Raw genomic sequence first — 16,999 nt, forward strand, 5'->3', positions numbered from 1 at the left:
GGATAGCAGTCTTTCTAGGGAAGTTGCACCGGCTGTTGACAAAAAAGATGGCCACAGTGCGGGCCATCAAGTCGTTACTGGGCATGATGTCGTCCTGCGTCTACCTGGTCCGAATTTGTAGGTTGCAAATGCGACCTCTTCAGGAATACCTGGACACCTGTTGGATACAGGCGTCCGGATGCTTCATGGACAAGATCTTGCTCAATGACGAGTTCAGTCGGGCGATAGTTTGGTTGGGCGTTCGCTCCAACATCGCCTAAGGCACAGGATTTCAAGGCCCACCATACCAGGAGATGGTCACCATGGACGCCTCTCTAGAGGGACGGGTAGCGCACACTGAACATCTGCACGCCAGAGGAGAAGGATCTTCATATCAATATCCTGGACTTACAGGCAGTGTTCTGGGCCCTCAAGTCATTCCTCCCATTTATGAAAGGCAAGGTGATAAGGATCTTCATGGACAACACCACCACCATGTTTTACATCAGGAAGCAGGGGGACACTTGACCCCCCCCCCCAGCACTTTCCAAGTAAGCGCAGGATTAGTGGTGCTGGGCTGTCGGACAGGGAATGTTCCTCGTCCCTCTCCACCTGGCGGTAGTCAAGAACACCATTCAGACTCTCTCAGTAGGGAACTGTGCCCCTTCCACGATTGGGAGCTTCATCAGGATCAGGTGGACCTCCTATTCATCAAGTGGGGCAGACCCCAGAACGATTTGTTTGCGACAGCGGTGAACTCCAAGTGCCAGAAGTTTGTCGACAGATTCTATCAACTGAGGAGTCTGAGGGGGAGGATGTGGGGGCGCGTGTTCTCGTTCCCATGGGAAGGGCTCTTTCTGTACGCGTTTCCTCCATTTCCTCTCCTGCTACGAGTCATCAACATACTCAGATAGTGGCAATGCAAGATGATACTCATCGCCCCGGCGTGGCTGAGAGAGATTTGGTACCTGGACCTTCTGAGCTTGTCTGCATTGTCTCCGGTCAAGCTGCCAGTGGTTCCGGATCTTCTCACCAGAGAAGGAGGTGCAATCCTTCATCACGACCCAGGATCACTGGACCTGAGGGCTCGGCTCCTGCAGCCCTAGAGTTTGAGGATATGCCGTGCCAGTGGACTGCCGGGAGGTCCTCGCCAAGGCCAGGGCATCGTCAACCTTCAAGTGCTACTGTCATAAGTGTAAGCATTTTGCTACGTGGTGCCGGTGACAGAAGATTAACCCTCTGAGGGTCACGACCCCACAGATCCTTCCTTAGTTGCTATCCTTGGCCACGGCAGGACTGGCGCACGCCTCCATCAAGGTACATCTGGCGGCTATCTCACTCTACATCATTTCTCAAGGAAGATCTTCACTTTGGTCCCACCAGCTCGTCAAGGAGTTTCTCAAAGGATTTTTCAGATCTTTCCCACTTGTGAAGGCTCCTGCCGCGGCGGTGGAACTCAATGTTGTTCTGAGGAGGCTCATAGCGGCCCCCTATGAGCCTTTGCATCAGGCCCCTCTGAAGTTTCTCTTGTGGAAGACGGCTTTCCTGTGGCAGTCACCTCTGCCAGAAGGCTAGGTGAGATCCAGGCCCTATCCTGCAAGCAATCTTACCTGACTTTCCACGAATCGAGAGTGGTGCTGTGTACGCACCCCTCTTTCATGCCGAAGGTTCTGTCTGAATTCCATTTCAACGACCCTTTGGTGTTACCTGTTTTTTTTCCCGAAACCTTTGTCACCGGCGGAAAGGGCGTTGCACTCGTTGGACTTTGCTCGTGCCCTGAAGTTCTATGTGGCACGCACAAAGGATTTTCGGAAGACTTCACAACTGTTCGTGAACTTTGGTCTTGTGAATCATGGGAAGGCTTTGTCCAAGGCTTCCATTTCAAGGTGGATCTTTTTTTTTGTTTCGGGTGTGCTGCAGGGGTGTACCCTGCAACACCCACTCACCATACTGTATAGTACAGTGAGCGGGGTGCTGCCGGGGGCGCCTCTGCAGTGTTTTCTTTTATTTTTTAAATGCATGCCACCAAAGGTTTGAACTTTTGGTATTTGAACCTTTTGGTGTCGTGCATTTGCGACCTTTTTGTATAGGTCGAACTTTTTTTCCGGTAACTTCTACCGGTACCCTGGGCTCAACGTGCTCCAGGACCCCAGAGTCCCCTTGTTGCCGAGTCTACCCTTTCAACTACCGGTAACCCCTCACCCCCTTCGGGTCAGTCAGCCCACAGGATCAGGCAGACTTTCGGGAAACTCAGCATCTGCAAAACCTCCTCGTTTAGTGCACTCAATCTGGTCTCTACAGGCTGGTGTTACGCCCCCAAGGTGTGCAACAGAGTGCCGACATCCGTGCCGGGGAACTGGAGATCTCCCTCAGGCCTACAAATGCTGTTTCCTTGTGTGCTTTTCCTCACTCAGAGTGTGCTTTCGTGCTCCGCCTTTTATCTGTGTGGGGAAGTGTGATGTGTGTGTATTGATCAGTCATTGCCTGATCATGGTATCAGGACATGTCAGGTATACCGCTCTGGTGTTAGTCCGTTGTCGCTCACAGTGAACTGTCTGTGAGAAAGTGTTTGTGTTGGGAAAGGAGGGGGGGAGGTTGGGTTGAGGACTTCCTAGGTATCCTACGTGGTAGTATGGGGAAAAGGTGTTACAGGGAAGGGGGATACCGTGTCTTACAATCCGGTGCCCCACTTCCACTCCCTGAAGAACCCTCATCCAGGCGACTGTCCCGCACTGGTACACCCCCAGGAACTGGATCCAAAGTGATGGCTGTGGCCTGGGCACCTGGATGACAGATTCCCGGGGACTTGCGGGTCACCTTCAGGTTTCTCACACATCCTACTTAAACCGACCAATGATATTATGTGTGGAAATCAGCCAGGGCAAAGCTATGTTGCAGCCTTTGGAACATTCCATCCCCTTCTCCTGATTGGATCCCCTCGTCCCTCGCCCCCTGCTCGCTCTGTACTTCTCGTGTTGATACATGTGGCCAACTTTGGGCCCAACCTTCCAGTTATCTTCTCACGATGCAAGCTGCATGACATGAAAAAAAACGTGTGCACAGGCCTGCTGCTACAAATTAATTCCTTCTGCCACACACTTTTATTCCTGATCTACATGCACTGTGGTCAATGGGGGTGCTGTTGCTCCCCTCCTAGGGCTATATTTTGACATTACCATGATTTACTGTGTCCTTCACGATTGCTGTGTATTCATTAGTTTGCCTGGGAAGGCACCCGCTGTCTGGAGATTAATTTATCATAGCTTGTACTTGTGCCACCTCTGGAATGCTGGATCTGCACCTTCACAAGACTTAGAGAATGAGAGAAGCCTGAGTGTTCCAAATCAGCTTTTGGGCCAAAGCTGAAGCAAACGGGGAAGCACAGCTTCCAGTGCGGGAAGGAAGCTTGTGTGAAGAAGTGCCCGAGTTGCACTCCAGAAGAACAAGGCTGAGAGAAGCTGAAAAATTGGAACGAGGTCTCGGGAGGGACTTAGTACGAGGTGGTTGCCTGACCACGCCGAAACCACCTGCAGAGAGTCACAAACCAAGAAGCTGTCCTGGAAGGAAGAGAAGCAAGCCGTATCAGAGCTGAAGGCCTGTTGATGTGATCCCTGAATCACAAAGGTAACAAGGGGAGCCGGAGCCAAATGGAGAACACTGAATATAGCGAAGGGAGTACTCGTATTCATCCCAGTAAAACACAGGTCCATAAGGACAGTGAGAATCATCACTGGGTTCCTCATATTCGACCCAGTGAAGCACAAGTCGACAAGAAGAGTGAGAAACATCAGTGGGTTACTCATACTCATTCCAGTGTGGCACAAGTCCTTAAGAAGAGTCTGAATCATCACTTGTTTACTCATATTCGTCCCAGTGACACGCAAAGTCGTAAGAAGCGTGAGGATCATCACATGGTTACTCATACTTGCTCCAGTGGGGAACAAGTTAGAAAGAAGACGGAGAGTCCTGTACAAGTGGTGGTAGAAGCTAAGAGGACTGATCTCTATAACTGGAACAATATTGGTTGTGATAATCAAGATAAAGAGTGGACACTGAAACGCATGAGACTCACAAGTTTGTGTAATAAGGAAAGAATAAGAGAACTACAATTGAGAAGAGAAAACCAAATCGATAGGACTTCAAGAGGTCAAGAACAAAGAGAGAAGGAAAGGTGTAAGAGCCCACTTATTGAACTTAAAGACTTGATAACAGTAATAACCAAGAACTATCTAAAACAACAGCATTAACGGAACCTGCTGAGAAAGCAGCCCAGAGGAGAAAGTAGTCATTCTACTGTGCTTTAGTTGTTTTGTTAGTGATAGGGTCAAGTCAGATTAGTTTTTGGACAGCGGACAGACTTGGATTTATTAACAACTGACGATCACCCTAGTTAGTGTTGTTGGGTAGGGGTTGCCATAGTGTAGGGAAAGTCGGACATTTTTTCATTTTTCTTCAAAATAAAATTAGTACAATATGGAAGTTCTGAGTCTGTCTCCTTCTGACCCACCACACTGCATAGACTCCCTTCAGGGGAGAAACACTTCTCCTGTGTATAAGCGCTATATAAATAAACATATAAATAAACAATAAATAAAATAAATAAACATTTTAGCTCCTGTTACTTTTGGATACAAGGCTCTATTCTTAGGGCTTGCACTGCTTAAGTTGGGGAGATAACTTGTGACCCGATTCCTTCATTTATTGCATTGAATCTGGTTAGTTGCTTGCTGAATAAGTGACCTTAATGCATTCTTGAACTGAACCTATGGTGAATGTATATATTTGTATCATAGAGTATTGTGAGATAATAATACTAGATTCATTTTTCAGTGTATCCAGAAGGCCTAAAATAAATATATGTTTCATACTTATGTCTAAATTGAATTATTGGGTGCCATACTGTGTGGACTCAGTGAGAGCCACTAACCCTACTCTCACTGTCCTGACAATAAGCCTTCACTGCTCAACCACATACCTTGATTGGGTTTTGACTAACCTCTGAGTTCCCTGTTCACTAGAACTACGTTGGCCTCCTAACATGTGTACACCAGCCCATATTCTAGAAATCCATCTTAACAAACACCTTAGGGGTAACACAATATCATATACCTATTGTAGGGTAAAAAGGGAAGTAATGGCAGGGAGACATCAGGAGAAATCCCTTTGGCCACCAAAAATAATTAAAGATCTGAAAAAGACAGGGGTGAAAAAGTAAAAAGCAAAGGGGCCTCTGAAGGTTGCCCTAGAATCCCTGAAATAGGAATTCTTGCTCAAATTGACTAATAACTGACAAAAACTGTTGGAAAGAGTTATACAGTTCTTCTTGAGGGTTGGCAACTGGGGTAGGTCAGAAGATGGAGGCGTAGAAAAGGTTGACATTTTATTTACCAAAACGTAATAGAAATAATAGAAAAAAAAGCCGGTCTATCCGTATACAAAGGGGGAGAGGGGCTTCCTGCCTAACAGAAATCTTACTATGGTGCTTGTCAGTGATGTTGTCCAAATCAAAATAGTCTGTTCTCTGTCCATAAACTACCTACGGTGACACTACCACTAAAGAAAAAGAGGTACAGCAACCAAAAAGGGTCCAGGAGAATGACTCCCTTCTCCTGGACAGGCTTATTTAGCCTCAGTAGCTTCATATAGTTCCTTGTGATATTCTTAATTAACCCATGTAGTTCCTTAAAGGGACTCTTCCAGCCTCTCTTAAATGTCCATTGGTTCTCCTGTCTCAATCTCAATGTCCAGTGTTTTACTATGTCAGGATCTTGCTCCTTTCCCCACTGGGTTTCGGTTAGTGTCTCTTTCTTTGCTTCCCACTGTTCCTCCTTATAATCACAGTCTTTTGTTCTAATGGGACATGCAACCAGGGTCCCTTCCTCCAATGCTCTTGAATTTATTCTACATTCTTTCCTGCTACTGGGACGAGTGCCACCAGTCATGTAGTCCTCTTGGCTGATTTTAGTTACTTCGCTACGCAGTCTTGATTTGCTTTTTTGCTTTACTGGTTTTCCAGCTACTTAGATGAGGGAGATGGCTCCCAAACTCTTCTGGACTTGTTTTAGGAGTTTCCCAATTACTGACATGAGGGAAATGACTCCCGTAGTATTCTTGACTTGCTTTAGTGGTTTTCTAATTACTCAGACGAGGCAGATGACTCGTGTTGTATTCTTGACTTGTGTTTCTGCCTTTTCTGTTCCCCGGTCTCTTCGCCATTTGCAGAACGCACGGTCCACCACCTTGAGGTCACGCCACCAGCTCGATCTGCAAGACCTTTTACGTGAGTTGGCTCGCTGCCGGCTCCTGGACTGCTTTTCCTTCCTCTCGACTGAGGACCAGCTTGCTTCAACAGGTCTCTCTCTCCCAGGTTGGGGCTTCCCGGGATACATCTTGTCGGTGTTGGCTTCCCCTTCCTGCAGGTCCTTCCTCAATATTTATACAATCTTTCAAGGCCCTCCCCAGCTGAGGATTGTTGTCCTTCAGTCGTCATTAAGTATTCTTCTTTATTCCATGGTTCCAACTCTTCCAAGTGATGTATGTTTCTAATGGTGGATTGATTAATATTACTCCTTCATGTTTCCTTCACTCTTCCTCTTTTCAGTGGTTTGTGGGCTTTAATTGAGGAAAGGAAGAGGTGTTACAAAAGCAAACAGTGGGTTGTTCAGGTTGAGGTACTGATGAACTGAGGGCCTCATAGGATAAGGGGTTAGGGAGGTTCCTTCACGGAATCGGAGTCCCTATCCCCAAGAGGGGGGCCTCTCCCCGTGAGGTCCCGATTACCGTCGGCCTTAGGGGGAATATTGTGTAGTGATATATGATAGGTTTTTTTATAGCACCTATACACAGTGTTTTAAAGTGCTTCAAGGCAAGGGAGGGAACAAGGGAAAATACAATGACATTCTTACAAGCCATGAACAGTAAGGATGTGAAATTAACTATCGTACTCTGCCCAACGACATTCCAGATAGTGCAAGAGCTAAGACATAGATAAGGAAGGGAGGCGGAGAGTGGGAAGGAAATGGAAACAGACAGGCGACTACCGTACTAGGCCTGACGACATTTCTGGTAGAGCCCGAGAAAAACAAAAGGTGAGGGAGGGGGGTGCAGAAAGGGAGGGGAGGAACAAAACAAGCGACTATCATACTAGGCCTGATAACGTTTCAGATACTGCTGGAGGGAGGGGCGGGGGATCAGTAAGGGGATGGGGCAGCAACAGGCGAGGTTGCTATCATACTAGGTCCTGGGACAATTCTGATAGAGTAAGTGCATAGAAGTAAGGGGCGGACGAGAGGAGATAGGAAAAGGGAGAGGGGAGGCGAGGAGAGAGCAGAGAGTAAGCTGTCAAAAAGAGTGGAGAAGAAAGAGTAGAGAGTGAATACAATTGCAGAAGTCAGTAGTAACGCATAATGTTGCAAGCCAGGAAACAAGATGAAGATGGGAACAGCATGATTCAGGGCCACCATGAGCACAAGATGAAAAGAAAGTCCAGCATGAGAATTGAAAAAGGGTGATGCACCGTGAATCAATGAAGTCCATAAAAGTAAAATCCAGCATTGGCCACAAGACGGTGATGGTGAAACCAGAATGTATCAGGACAGACTCATATGTGCGGGAAGGGGGGTCACAAGGGAACAACACGGGGGACCAGAGAGGGTGGGACTGGCCTTTGGGGACAGAGGGTGTAAACACATGTTGGTGCATGCTTACCTGCTGTCTTAGCAGGGGGTCGGACACTGGATCCTCCTGGTCCGAACAGATCCAAACAGGAATTGCCCTTTTCTTTGACTGCCCTTTGCTTTTGGCGCCTGGGCGAGAGACGCCCTTGATCTAAGAGTTAAATGCAGGAAGGAAGAGGCAGGGCTAAGAAGGTGGGTGGTGCTTAGGCCAGGTGACCTAGATCCACTTCCACCTGCTCCCCAGCTGCAAACGAAAAGAGGCTGGAGGTCTCCTTAAGTAGGGAAAAGAGCGCCAAGCAGGAAGGCAGCAAGTGGGCGGGGCTTGCTAAGTGGTGATAAAGAATGGCAACCAAGAAGACACCAGGTGGGCGGGGCTTAGGCCAGGTGACCTAGATCCACTTACACCTGCTCCCCAGCTGCAAAGGAACAGAGGCTGGAGGGCTCCTTAAGTAGGGAAAAGAGTGGCAACCAGGAAGGCACCAGGTGGGCGGGGCTTAGGCCAGATGACCTAGATCCACTTACACCTGCTCCCCAGCTGCTAGTGGGCTCACCTCCCTAGCCTCGCAGGGAAGGGCTCCCCTCTGGGGAGAAGTGACAAGATCCTGTGAATCATCACACAACCCACAGTTCCATTGGTTTACAAAAAAGAGGCAGTTTATCTAGCAAGCCTTTGGCTTGATTGTTTTTTAGATTCTTAATCGTAGAACTGTTTCCGTCCATTATACTAGGATCCTCGTTTCTTCTTCTTCTCTTGAGAGTACCACTCTGGGGCCGAGACCATCACTGCTGCTTCACTCGCCCCGCCCTGATGCTATTAAAACTGGCAGTCAACCACTTCTGTGAAATGCAGCGTCTCTTTGCTGGTGTTTTTGTTTGCCTGCACCATCACTTCCCCTGTATCGGCTCTCAGCTGTTGCAGTTCTTAGTATACCTTTAGTACCCCATAGGAGGTGGGCAGACCTCACCTCAACTTTTCCTCTGCTAGTTTCAGACCTCTAGCTATCCAGCACCGATGGCATCCATCATCTAGAAGTGCACTTCAGACTCTGATGAGCTTGCCTTTGTCCCCCCTAAGTGTATTGATTGCAGGCCAGGGAAACTCTTCGCTACAGCCATTTATTGTGTTCCAGTGCTGAAATACCAGTTTGATGGGTCATGTTATTCATTCATTGTGTTAGGTGCACAAGAACAGGAGAATACTGGCAAGTTTGCTCACTCTGCCATCTTGGACACACCCAGATTCTTCACAACAGTTTTTTAAATATTGTTCGGTGTATATCAAATAGAAATGTTTTTGCTTTTCTTTAATTACCTTCCCGACTTTTCAGGGTATTGATTGTCAAATAGTGTGCTAAAGATGTATTCCCTGATCTTTCTGCCTCACCAGATGTGTTTTCTTGTTTAAGATTATCTGATAGCCTGGTTTTCCAGGAAGTAAAATCCAATGAACAGATGTGCCACTTGATTTAAATGTGGCACATATGTTTTTGTCTGATAGAGGTAGGACTAGCCAGCTATATGAGAAAAAAAAACGATTGGCATAGGTGGTGTATTTGGGCATAGCACTTTTTCTTTACTTGCATTTCGGAAACCGATAGACCAGTACCATGATCAGCAGCAAAGTTTCGATTATTGAAATTCCTGTAAAATCTAAGTGATTTAAAACCTCGATTTCTGCTTGCAGAGCATCATTTTGAAAGGTGATTCGGTAATTGCAGCGGTCAAGCAATTCAGGGCGTAATACAAACTTCCTTATCAAGTGTGCCTTCGCCATCTAAGCATTACAGTATCCTAGCACACAGCCATGAATGTTCTGAGCTTGCATTGTTGCCTTTTAACCTTGGCTGAGATGAGGACCAATAGCAGCATGACATTATCTTTTTATTGTAATGCATACACATGTTAATGTTCTAGAAAGGTTTGGTTGCCATGGCTTATTTATTTATTGTTCATTTCTAGGGCTCTTATACAGCAAGTAAATTGTGTTTCAAAGCGCCCAAGGGAAGCTCTGCGCTATTAGAATGTGATCTTCAAATTAATCATCTATGTGACAATTCTGCCTTTGGAATTTGCTATATTTGAAATATTCTAAAGTATGTCTTTTGTGTATTTGATGGTCTTTCTTTTCAACATATTTGTTTTTTTTTCTTAGAGGTTATCTATGGTTATTTCTGAACAAGACTTGAAAAGCATTCAAGGTGGGTTGAAAAGTGAGCCAGAGGCAACGCCAAAAAAGAAAGCGGTCACGAGAAAGGCAGCTACACCAAAGCCAAGGAAACCAAAAGGTGCTAAAACGAAGAAAGAGGCCGACCTGAGTAATGATGAAATGCCCTCAACCAGTGGGCCCTTCGGCATGGGAACGAAAGCAGAAAGCCCGGGAGATGATTTCACATTTGGTGAACCACCTCAAAAAAAACTGAAGACATCATTACACCCTGATGGACTTCCATTGAGACGTATCATAAATAGCAACAAAATGCTTGGTGAAGCGCAAATGAACTGGGACCTGGCTCAGGTATGAAGTTCTCACTATTTCATAATGCTCTGAATAATGTAGGAGTATCTGCTGTAGTTGGATGACTAGGAGAAATAAATATGGACATCAGTGCTTGGTAAGGCAAGACCCCCAAGAAATGAAATTCATATTGTTTATAGGTGATGACTGCAATGTGCAGGTTTGTTTAAGAACTAGAAACTCCTTGAGTTCGCCGTGTGCGCCAAAGATGTTTGCATTTCACAGGAGATAGTTGCCTTGCCTCCACATATGACTCAGAAATCACTTAACCCTAGTTGAATCAGATAGCCTTAGTGTACTGCATTTGAAAGTTATTCTGAGGCTGTGAATCTCACAGGAGAAAGCCTTAAACCCAAGAAAATGGAGTAAGACAACGAGTAGCAGTGGTAAAGGTCAAGGTAGCCCTAGTAAGCCGTTCAGGGTCAAACCCGTGTATCATCCATTTTCTTTAAGGTTTATATTGTTTATTGGACTAGACCAAATGTGGATTGATCCGAACTATACCTTACATTTTGTGAAATTAAAACCTGTTTAAGTTTCTTAATGGCAACCTGAACAGGGTTGGGAAAAACGTGTCCCACATTCACAATGTTTAGTAATGTCCTCATATGTTTGTAATTTCTGGTTACAATCCCTGGTGGTCTCACTTTCCTCCAGTAACTATATGAAACCTCCCTGGCACAACTGTGCTGAAGTGGAGAGTTGGCGTTATTAGTGGTGACTGACAGTGCTACAAGAGGATAGATGGGAACTCTCGTCAGAGGTTCTGGGGTGCTGTCCAGAGCTGATGTCATTAAGCTGGAACGGGGGTAGGAATAACTCTTGTTGAAGCAAGAAGGGTGGCGCATACATTGAGAATGTTGATCAGGAGATTTCCCATTGCATATCAGTGTTTGCCATCTCACTTTTCACAGTGTCTTCCATGATGTTCCATCCAAACATCAATTATGGAATTCCCCCAGTTCATGGGGTTTCACAGGATTTGGTTTTAAGAAAAGGCATTTAACACAATAGCACAGCTTGAACTACTGTTCTACCAGTCTAGTGCATCTTTTCATATTTAATGTGCTATATTCACTGGGAAATTATAGGTTTGTTGAATCAGGCTGTGCTTCATTCCTGATATATGGGCTGGCGTATCCTTAAGGTTTGTAAGAACTGAAATCTTAAGGTAAATGAGATGCACCTACTGCTGGTGACAAAGTTGATTTATAGTTACACACGTTATAGGAAGGACACATTTTAGCAGCCATGTCATATTCATTTGGAGAACTTACTTGTCCCTAGCAGGTTCCTTTACCCAGAATTATAAGATTTCAAAGTTCAATGGAAACACATTTTATTTGAGATGCTCAGCAGTTCTTTGTTCACTGTAAGGGGTGTTTCATAAGGTCTATGCTGAGTGCTTGAGTATATCAGCTGCCCAAATATAAATCCATGTTTCTTGTTGGGTGCTTAACTTTAAAATAATGGTTAATGTTTTCCAATTTAAAGTATTGATGTAGTATTCAAAATTGCATTGAACCCTTTTTTGCATATGTTTAATTACTGAGTAGTAACTTTTAGCTAATGTACATTTATTTCCAGATTTTGTCAGAAAGAACAAATGTTGAAATGTGGGTGTGTGCCAACATAATAAACCTCTTCCAAGATGAAAACACAATTCCATTCATTGCCCGATATCGAAAAGAGCTTATCAATAATATGGATGCTGATGCTCTGCGTGAAATGCACCAAGCTTTGGAAGAACAATGGTAAGAAACTAAACGCAATGTGTGCAAAATCTAGCACAACTGTATGTACTTTCTAGATAAGCCTTGTTTTCTTGTTTACATTTTTACTAATTGGTTGTTAAAACAGGATACTAGACCACCACTTGAATCACCTATACGACCAGTATTCGTTTAGTGAACGTTACCCACTTTACCATTACACCTTTGGCCCTCTCCTTCTGCCGATCTCATCTTAGTTGCTCTCTGATCCACTGGGGGACCGAACCGAGTTTACTCATAAAACCAGGGATACGTCTTATACAGTCCCCGGGCACCTGGTGGCCCCTGCTCCTCCATCCTCCTTGGCCTAACCTTGGCTCTGCCTCTTGTCTGCTGCAGAGCCAGGCACTGCAGCGATGGAGCTAATTAGGGGGTTTCTGAATGAGTTTAGTCAACGTTGAAGATAAAATACTTAATAATAAAGGCAGATTGTCAGTCTGCCACTTTCATGAGGGCAGCAGCTAATAAGAATTAAAAATATATAAATGCCATGGAAGAGGGAGATAAATAATGAAAAAGTAAGCATTGACAATACCATATTATTTGGTTATAGAATTTATTTTGTCTTTGTCTCGGTAGCACTTTGAAATTAAACGTTGTAGCATCAGCCGTGCTGGCGCTACCATCATATACAAAGCACATCTTCAAATGCCATAGTAATACCATACAATGCTAGTTAATGCCTCAGTGTACCATTTAGTCACCAAATGTAATGCCATCATATATCATGCACAGTCTCAAATGCGATAATAATACCAATGTCCAGAGGCGGGTTTCAGGACAGAAGCCTGCCAAAGGCAAAACGAACAAAGGGCTCATACCTGGCTTGGCACGCAGAGTAAAACCCAAGAAAGACCTCATAAACAGAAAATGGCGAAAAAAGAAGACTGAGACCATTTTGACAACATGATCATGGTAGTGTCCGGTCAATGCAATAGTTTAGAAAAAAAAGGACCTGGAAAAAAAAAAGTCGAATGTCTTTTTTAAAATGTATTTTTAAAAAAACGTACATTCGCCTTTTTTTTTCCGGTCCTTTTGTCTCGAAACAATTGCATTCTACCCTTTCACCTACAACCTACAACCGATCATGGTTGCTATACTGCAGCTGAGGATTGAGCCTGCGGTTGAAAAGCACAATGGTAGGAAAATTAAACCACTGCCACCAGCCATTTAAAGTAGTGAGGGTAACATCACATTTTTTATATAAGTAGGTAGGGTAAGGGGCTACTAGGTGACACCCCAGCACTTCACATAAGATGGTGTGTGCTGGATCTACAAAGAGAAAAGGTAAGTAAAGTCAATTTCACTTTACTTTTCTTGGAACAGTAGTTCACACAAGAAAAGGTATTTAAACCATATTAGAAATATAAAGGATTTTTCTGTGACACTGCACGAAGGTGCTTTGTGTCACCATACAAAAGAGTTTGTCAGACTCCAATAACAGAGGAAACACATAATCCAAATCAGGTCAAAACACATCAGAGAGTGAGAAAAAAGGCCTCACTCACTCCAGGGTTAAAATTAAAAAGTCCTAAAGACTAGCAAAAGAGCTGGGGGGTCTCTAAGGTTGAAGGGAATTAGCACAGAAATTCGAATTCACCCTAACAGCGGGTCCATCCATTTCTTCCGATTAGCGATCTCTCGTTTTTCTACATATTCCTTCTGAGAATAGTCAGTCCAGATTTTATTACCCAAAGGCGACTCAGCCCTGTATTGTTAATTTTCTTCAAATATTGTTACTGCCTAAGTGGTACGGGACGATAATTGCCTACTAGCCTGAGGTGACAGACAATGTTCATCACCATTATTGCCCGGTTAAGCCTGCCCCAAGCATTTAATGCTTACAGCAACCGGCAAAAATCAGAGATGCTATTGGTCTTTTTTTTATATTTAAGTAAACACATATTTAAGGAGATAATTCTACAGCAATGACCTCCCACTGTGTTGTAGGATTCCGGGGGAGGGGTGGGAATGTGGGCAGTGGTTAAAGTGGGTGTGTGCAAGGGAATATGGCAGAAAAGAAAGATGTTGGCCTGTGTGAAAGGCACTGCCCATGTTACTGTTCACCTGGCACCTCTCACACGAATACTAATCTGCAAGATAGTTATGCTGCTTTGTGATTTACCTAAAACTAATTGTGCATGTTCCAAAGATTTCTTTACTTGCGTCACTGTGAAGGACTTGAAAGTCTTGGTGCCTGGCCTGTGCTCTAGAAAACATTATAAATAAATGTATGTTCTTACTGAACATGTTGAATTGCCTGCCTCATTGTAGGAATGTGTAGACGTACGTACGTTTCAAACTTTGTGTTCACTTGTGTGACCTTAAACTATGACTGAGTTGTTGGATAATACATTACTCGATTAAAACATTCATATTTTTTTTCAGCGCTGTCGCGAAGAAGGCTCACATAGCAATACAAAAGCTAAAAAAAGAAGGAAAGTTAAATGACTTTTTACATACAGCCCTTTTGAACAGCAGAACTTTGGATGAAGTCGAGCATGTGGTTAGTATACTTTGTTTAACATGCATCACGTTGGCATAGTATTCATGTTTACAAAAGCAGTAATCTTGTCCTTTTTTAACAAAATAATACTTTGTTTACTTGTTCAGTATGCTCCATTTAAAACCGGAAGCAAAGGCACCAAGGCTCAGAGGGCTAGACAGCTTGGGTTGGAACCAGCAGCTATATCATTAATTGAAACTCCTGCACAACTCAACCTTTTTGCCTTTATCAAGCCTGAAGTTGAAGGTATGTACACATAGGCTCATTAAGTTAATTAGAAATGACAGCTACAAAAAAATACTTTGCTGATGTATTCTTTCTGAATGTGTGATGCCTTAAAACAGTTTGGCTACTTTTGCATGCATATTGTCTCTGACACAAGGAAATGTATAGTTTATATTGGCACAAACATCAACTTATGTTACAGTACAAGCTTTTGTACTGTGCCAAATCACCACTGCAGTGGTCTGGCAGAATGTGGCTTTCCTGGAGGTAGCCGTATTGTGGACTTGCCTGGGGAATCCAGAATGTAGTCTGTAGAGGTAAAGAAGTAGAGAGAAAATAAGAGGGATGGGAAGGTGAGTTAAATGGCACAGACATAGGGGCAGGGTGATGTAAAAGCAGGCAAAGTGATGTTTGTGTTGGCGTGTGTGTTTGGGTCGAATAAGGTGGCCCATAGGTTGGGATTGCAGAACTTAAGATATGTTGTGAACACGTTTGGCATCCAATAGAAATTCTATGTAAAGCACTTTAAAAGAACCATAGGTAGTTAATGTTAGGGAGATTTGTCATTTTTATGCTTCAACCCCTCTCCTAGTGAGACCCCAGCACTTTTTGCTGGACCTCAGGACCTTTTTCTTTAATCCTGAATGAGTGGAGCCCTTTTCCACTCATTCATTATTGTGGGCTCTGTCTTTTGGAACACTATTCTTTGTATTTTACCTGTACTATGGAGTCTATTTTCTCCATAACTCTTAAAGGCAGATGTATTTTACTATTGCAGCAGACAGCTCCTTATTGGCAGTGCTGCTGGGGACCATTGGGGTCCCCTGCCTTTAACAGGCACACTATCACCAGTTTCAATGTCATGTTGGCTCCAGGGGGGTCAAGCCTGGTGTAAATGATAAGAGGGTCAAAGCGAGTTAACAAATCTTTTCACTCCCAATGTTGCTGCATTGTCAGATTAGTAGAGAGTTTTACCCCTTCTACTGACCCATCAGAACAGTTTCCCCTTAGAAGATCTGGGAGAGGTTCACTATCCTCCTATTCCTGATCAGAAGCTAAGTGCAAAACTCCTATCTCTAGCATGGAAGCATAGGCCTTCAGATGGTTGGTATGATAGACCCTAGTGGCCTCTTTGGGGTTGCCCAAGTGCACCAAATAGATGACCTGCATGTTTTCCCACAACTTTGAAGGGTCCTGTCCATTTGTCCTGTAAGAGCTACTAGAACGATGATGAGAACTTGTTGGTCTAGAGTAAACTCCAACATTTTCACCTTCTGGTCATGTCAATGCTTGACCAGAGTTTGACCAGCTTTCAAGTTCTCAGAAACCTCTGTCGTCATCTGTGCCATCCTCTGTCTGTAGCCTAGCACATAGTCAGTAATCCTTACTGGCTTCAGGGAAGGAGCACTCTTCAGACCCTCCTTAATCAGGGTCACATGGCCTCTGACAGGATGACCACAAAGTAACTCAAAGGGACTAAAGCCCAATCCAGCTTGAAGAACTTCTCTATAGGCAAAAATAAGTCATGGAAGAAGAAGGTCCAACTTTCTTCTAAGTGGTACTTCCAAAGCTTCAATCCTGCTCTTCATTGTTCTATTAAACCTCTCTAACAGCCCATTTGCTTGAGGGTGGTAGGCACTTGAGAACTTGTAGGTGGCCTCACAGGATTTCCACATGGCTTGCATGTAGTGGGACATAAAATGTGACCCCCTGTATGACACAACCTACTTTGGAAATCCTACTCTGGTACAATACCAAGTAGGTCCTTAGCCACTGTCTGGGCAGTAACAGTCCTCATTGGAATAGCTTCAGGGTAACTGGTGGCATGGTCCACAACAACCAATATAAATTGGTTGACTGAAGAAGTTGGAGGGTCTAGGGGACAAACAATGTCAATCCCCACTGTCTCAAAAGGAACTACCACAACTGGGAGATGCACTAAAGGTGCCACTTTCCTGGCTCCACTTTTACCAGACAAATGACAAGTGTGGCAACTCCTACAATGTTTCCCAATTTCTGTACCCATCTTGGGCCACTAGAATTACAATGATATCCTCTCCTTGGTCCTCTTAGAGCTTGAGTGAACAGCCAGGGGAACGTCATGTGCAATTGTAGGAATTTGAGTCTTGGTGTATCACCAGTTCCTGAGGGCCCCAGGATCAGACCTCATAGACTTACTTTAGAGGGTCTTGCCCTTCACTCTGGGAAGCTGCCTGCTGATGCAGACCACCTAGAGCGGGATCCTCTCTCTGTCCCTTACTGAAGTCTGTCCTTGAGGGTCCACCTTCTTCAAGCAAAGTCTGCAGCTCTGGATGGTCTCTGGGAT

The 16,999-nt window shown here is 44.5% G+C and overlaps 1 protein-coding gene across 1 annotated transcript in view; it reads left to right on the forward strand.

Annotated features, from left to right (window-relative positions):
* The window catches only part of SRBD1 (S1 RNA binding domain 1), a 1,352,005-nt gene that overhangs the window by 271,103 nt on the left and 1,063,903 nt on the right, over positions 1 to 16,999 (forward strand). The window contains exons 5-8 of the mRNA XM_069608446.1: positions 9,808 to 10,170; positions 11,758 to 11,924; positions 14,331 to 14,448; positions 14,556 to 14,694. Coding sequence (XP_069464547.1) covers positions 9,808 to 10,170; positions 11,758 to 11,924; positions 14,331 to 14,448; positions 14,556 to 14,694 — 787 coding nt within the window. The remainder of the gene's footprint in view (positions 1 to 9,807; positions 10,171 to 11,757; positions 11,925 to 14,330; positions 14,449 to 14,555; positions 14,695 to 16,999) is intronic.

Source organism: Ambystoma mexicanum, chromosome 4q (assembly GCF_040938575.1).
Source record: "Ambystoma mexicanum isolate Mex_15411 chromosome 4q, UKY_AmexF1_1, whole genome shotgun sequence".
NCBI lineage: Eukaryota > Metazoa > Chordata > Amphibia > Caudata > Ambystomatidae > Ambystoma > Ambystoma mexicanum.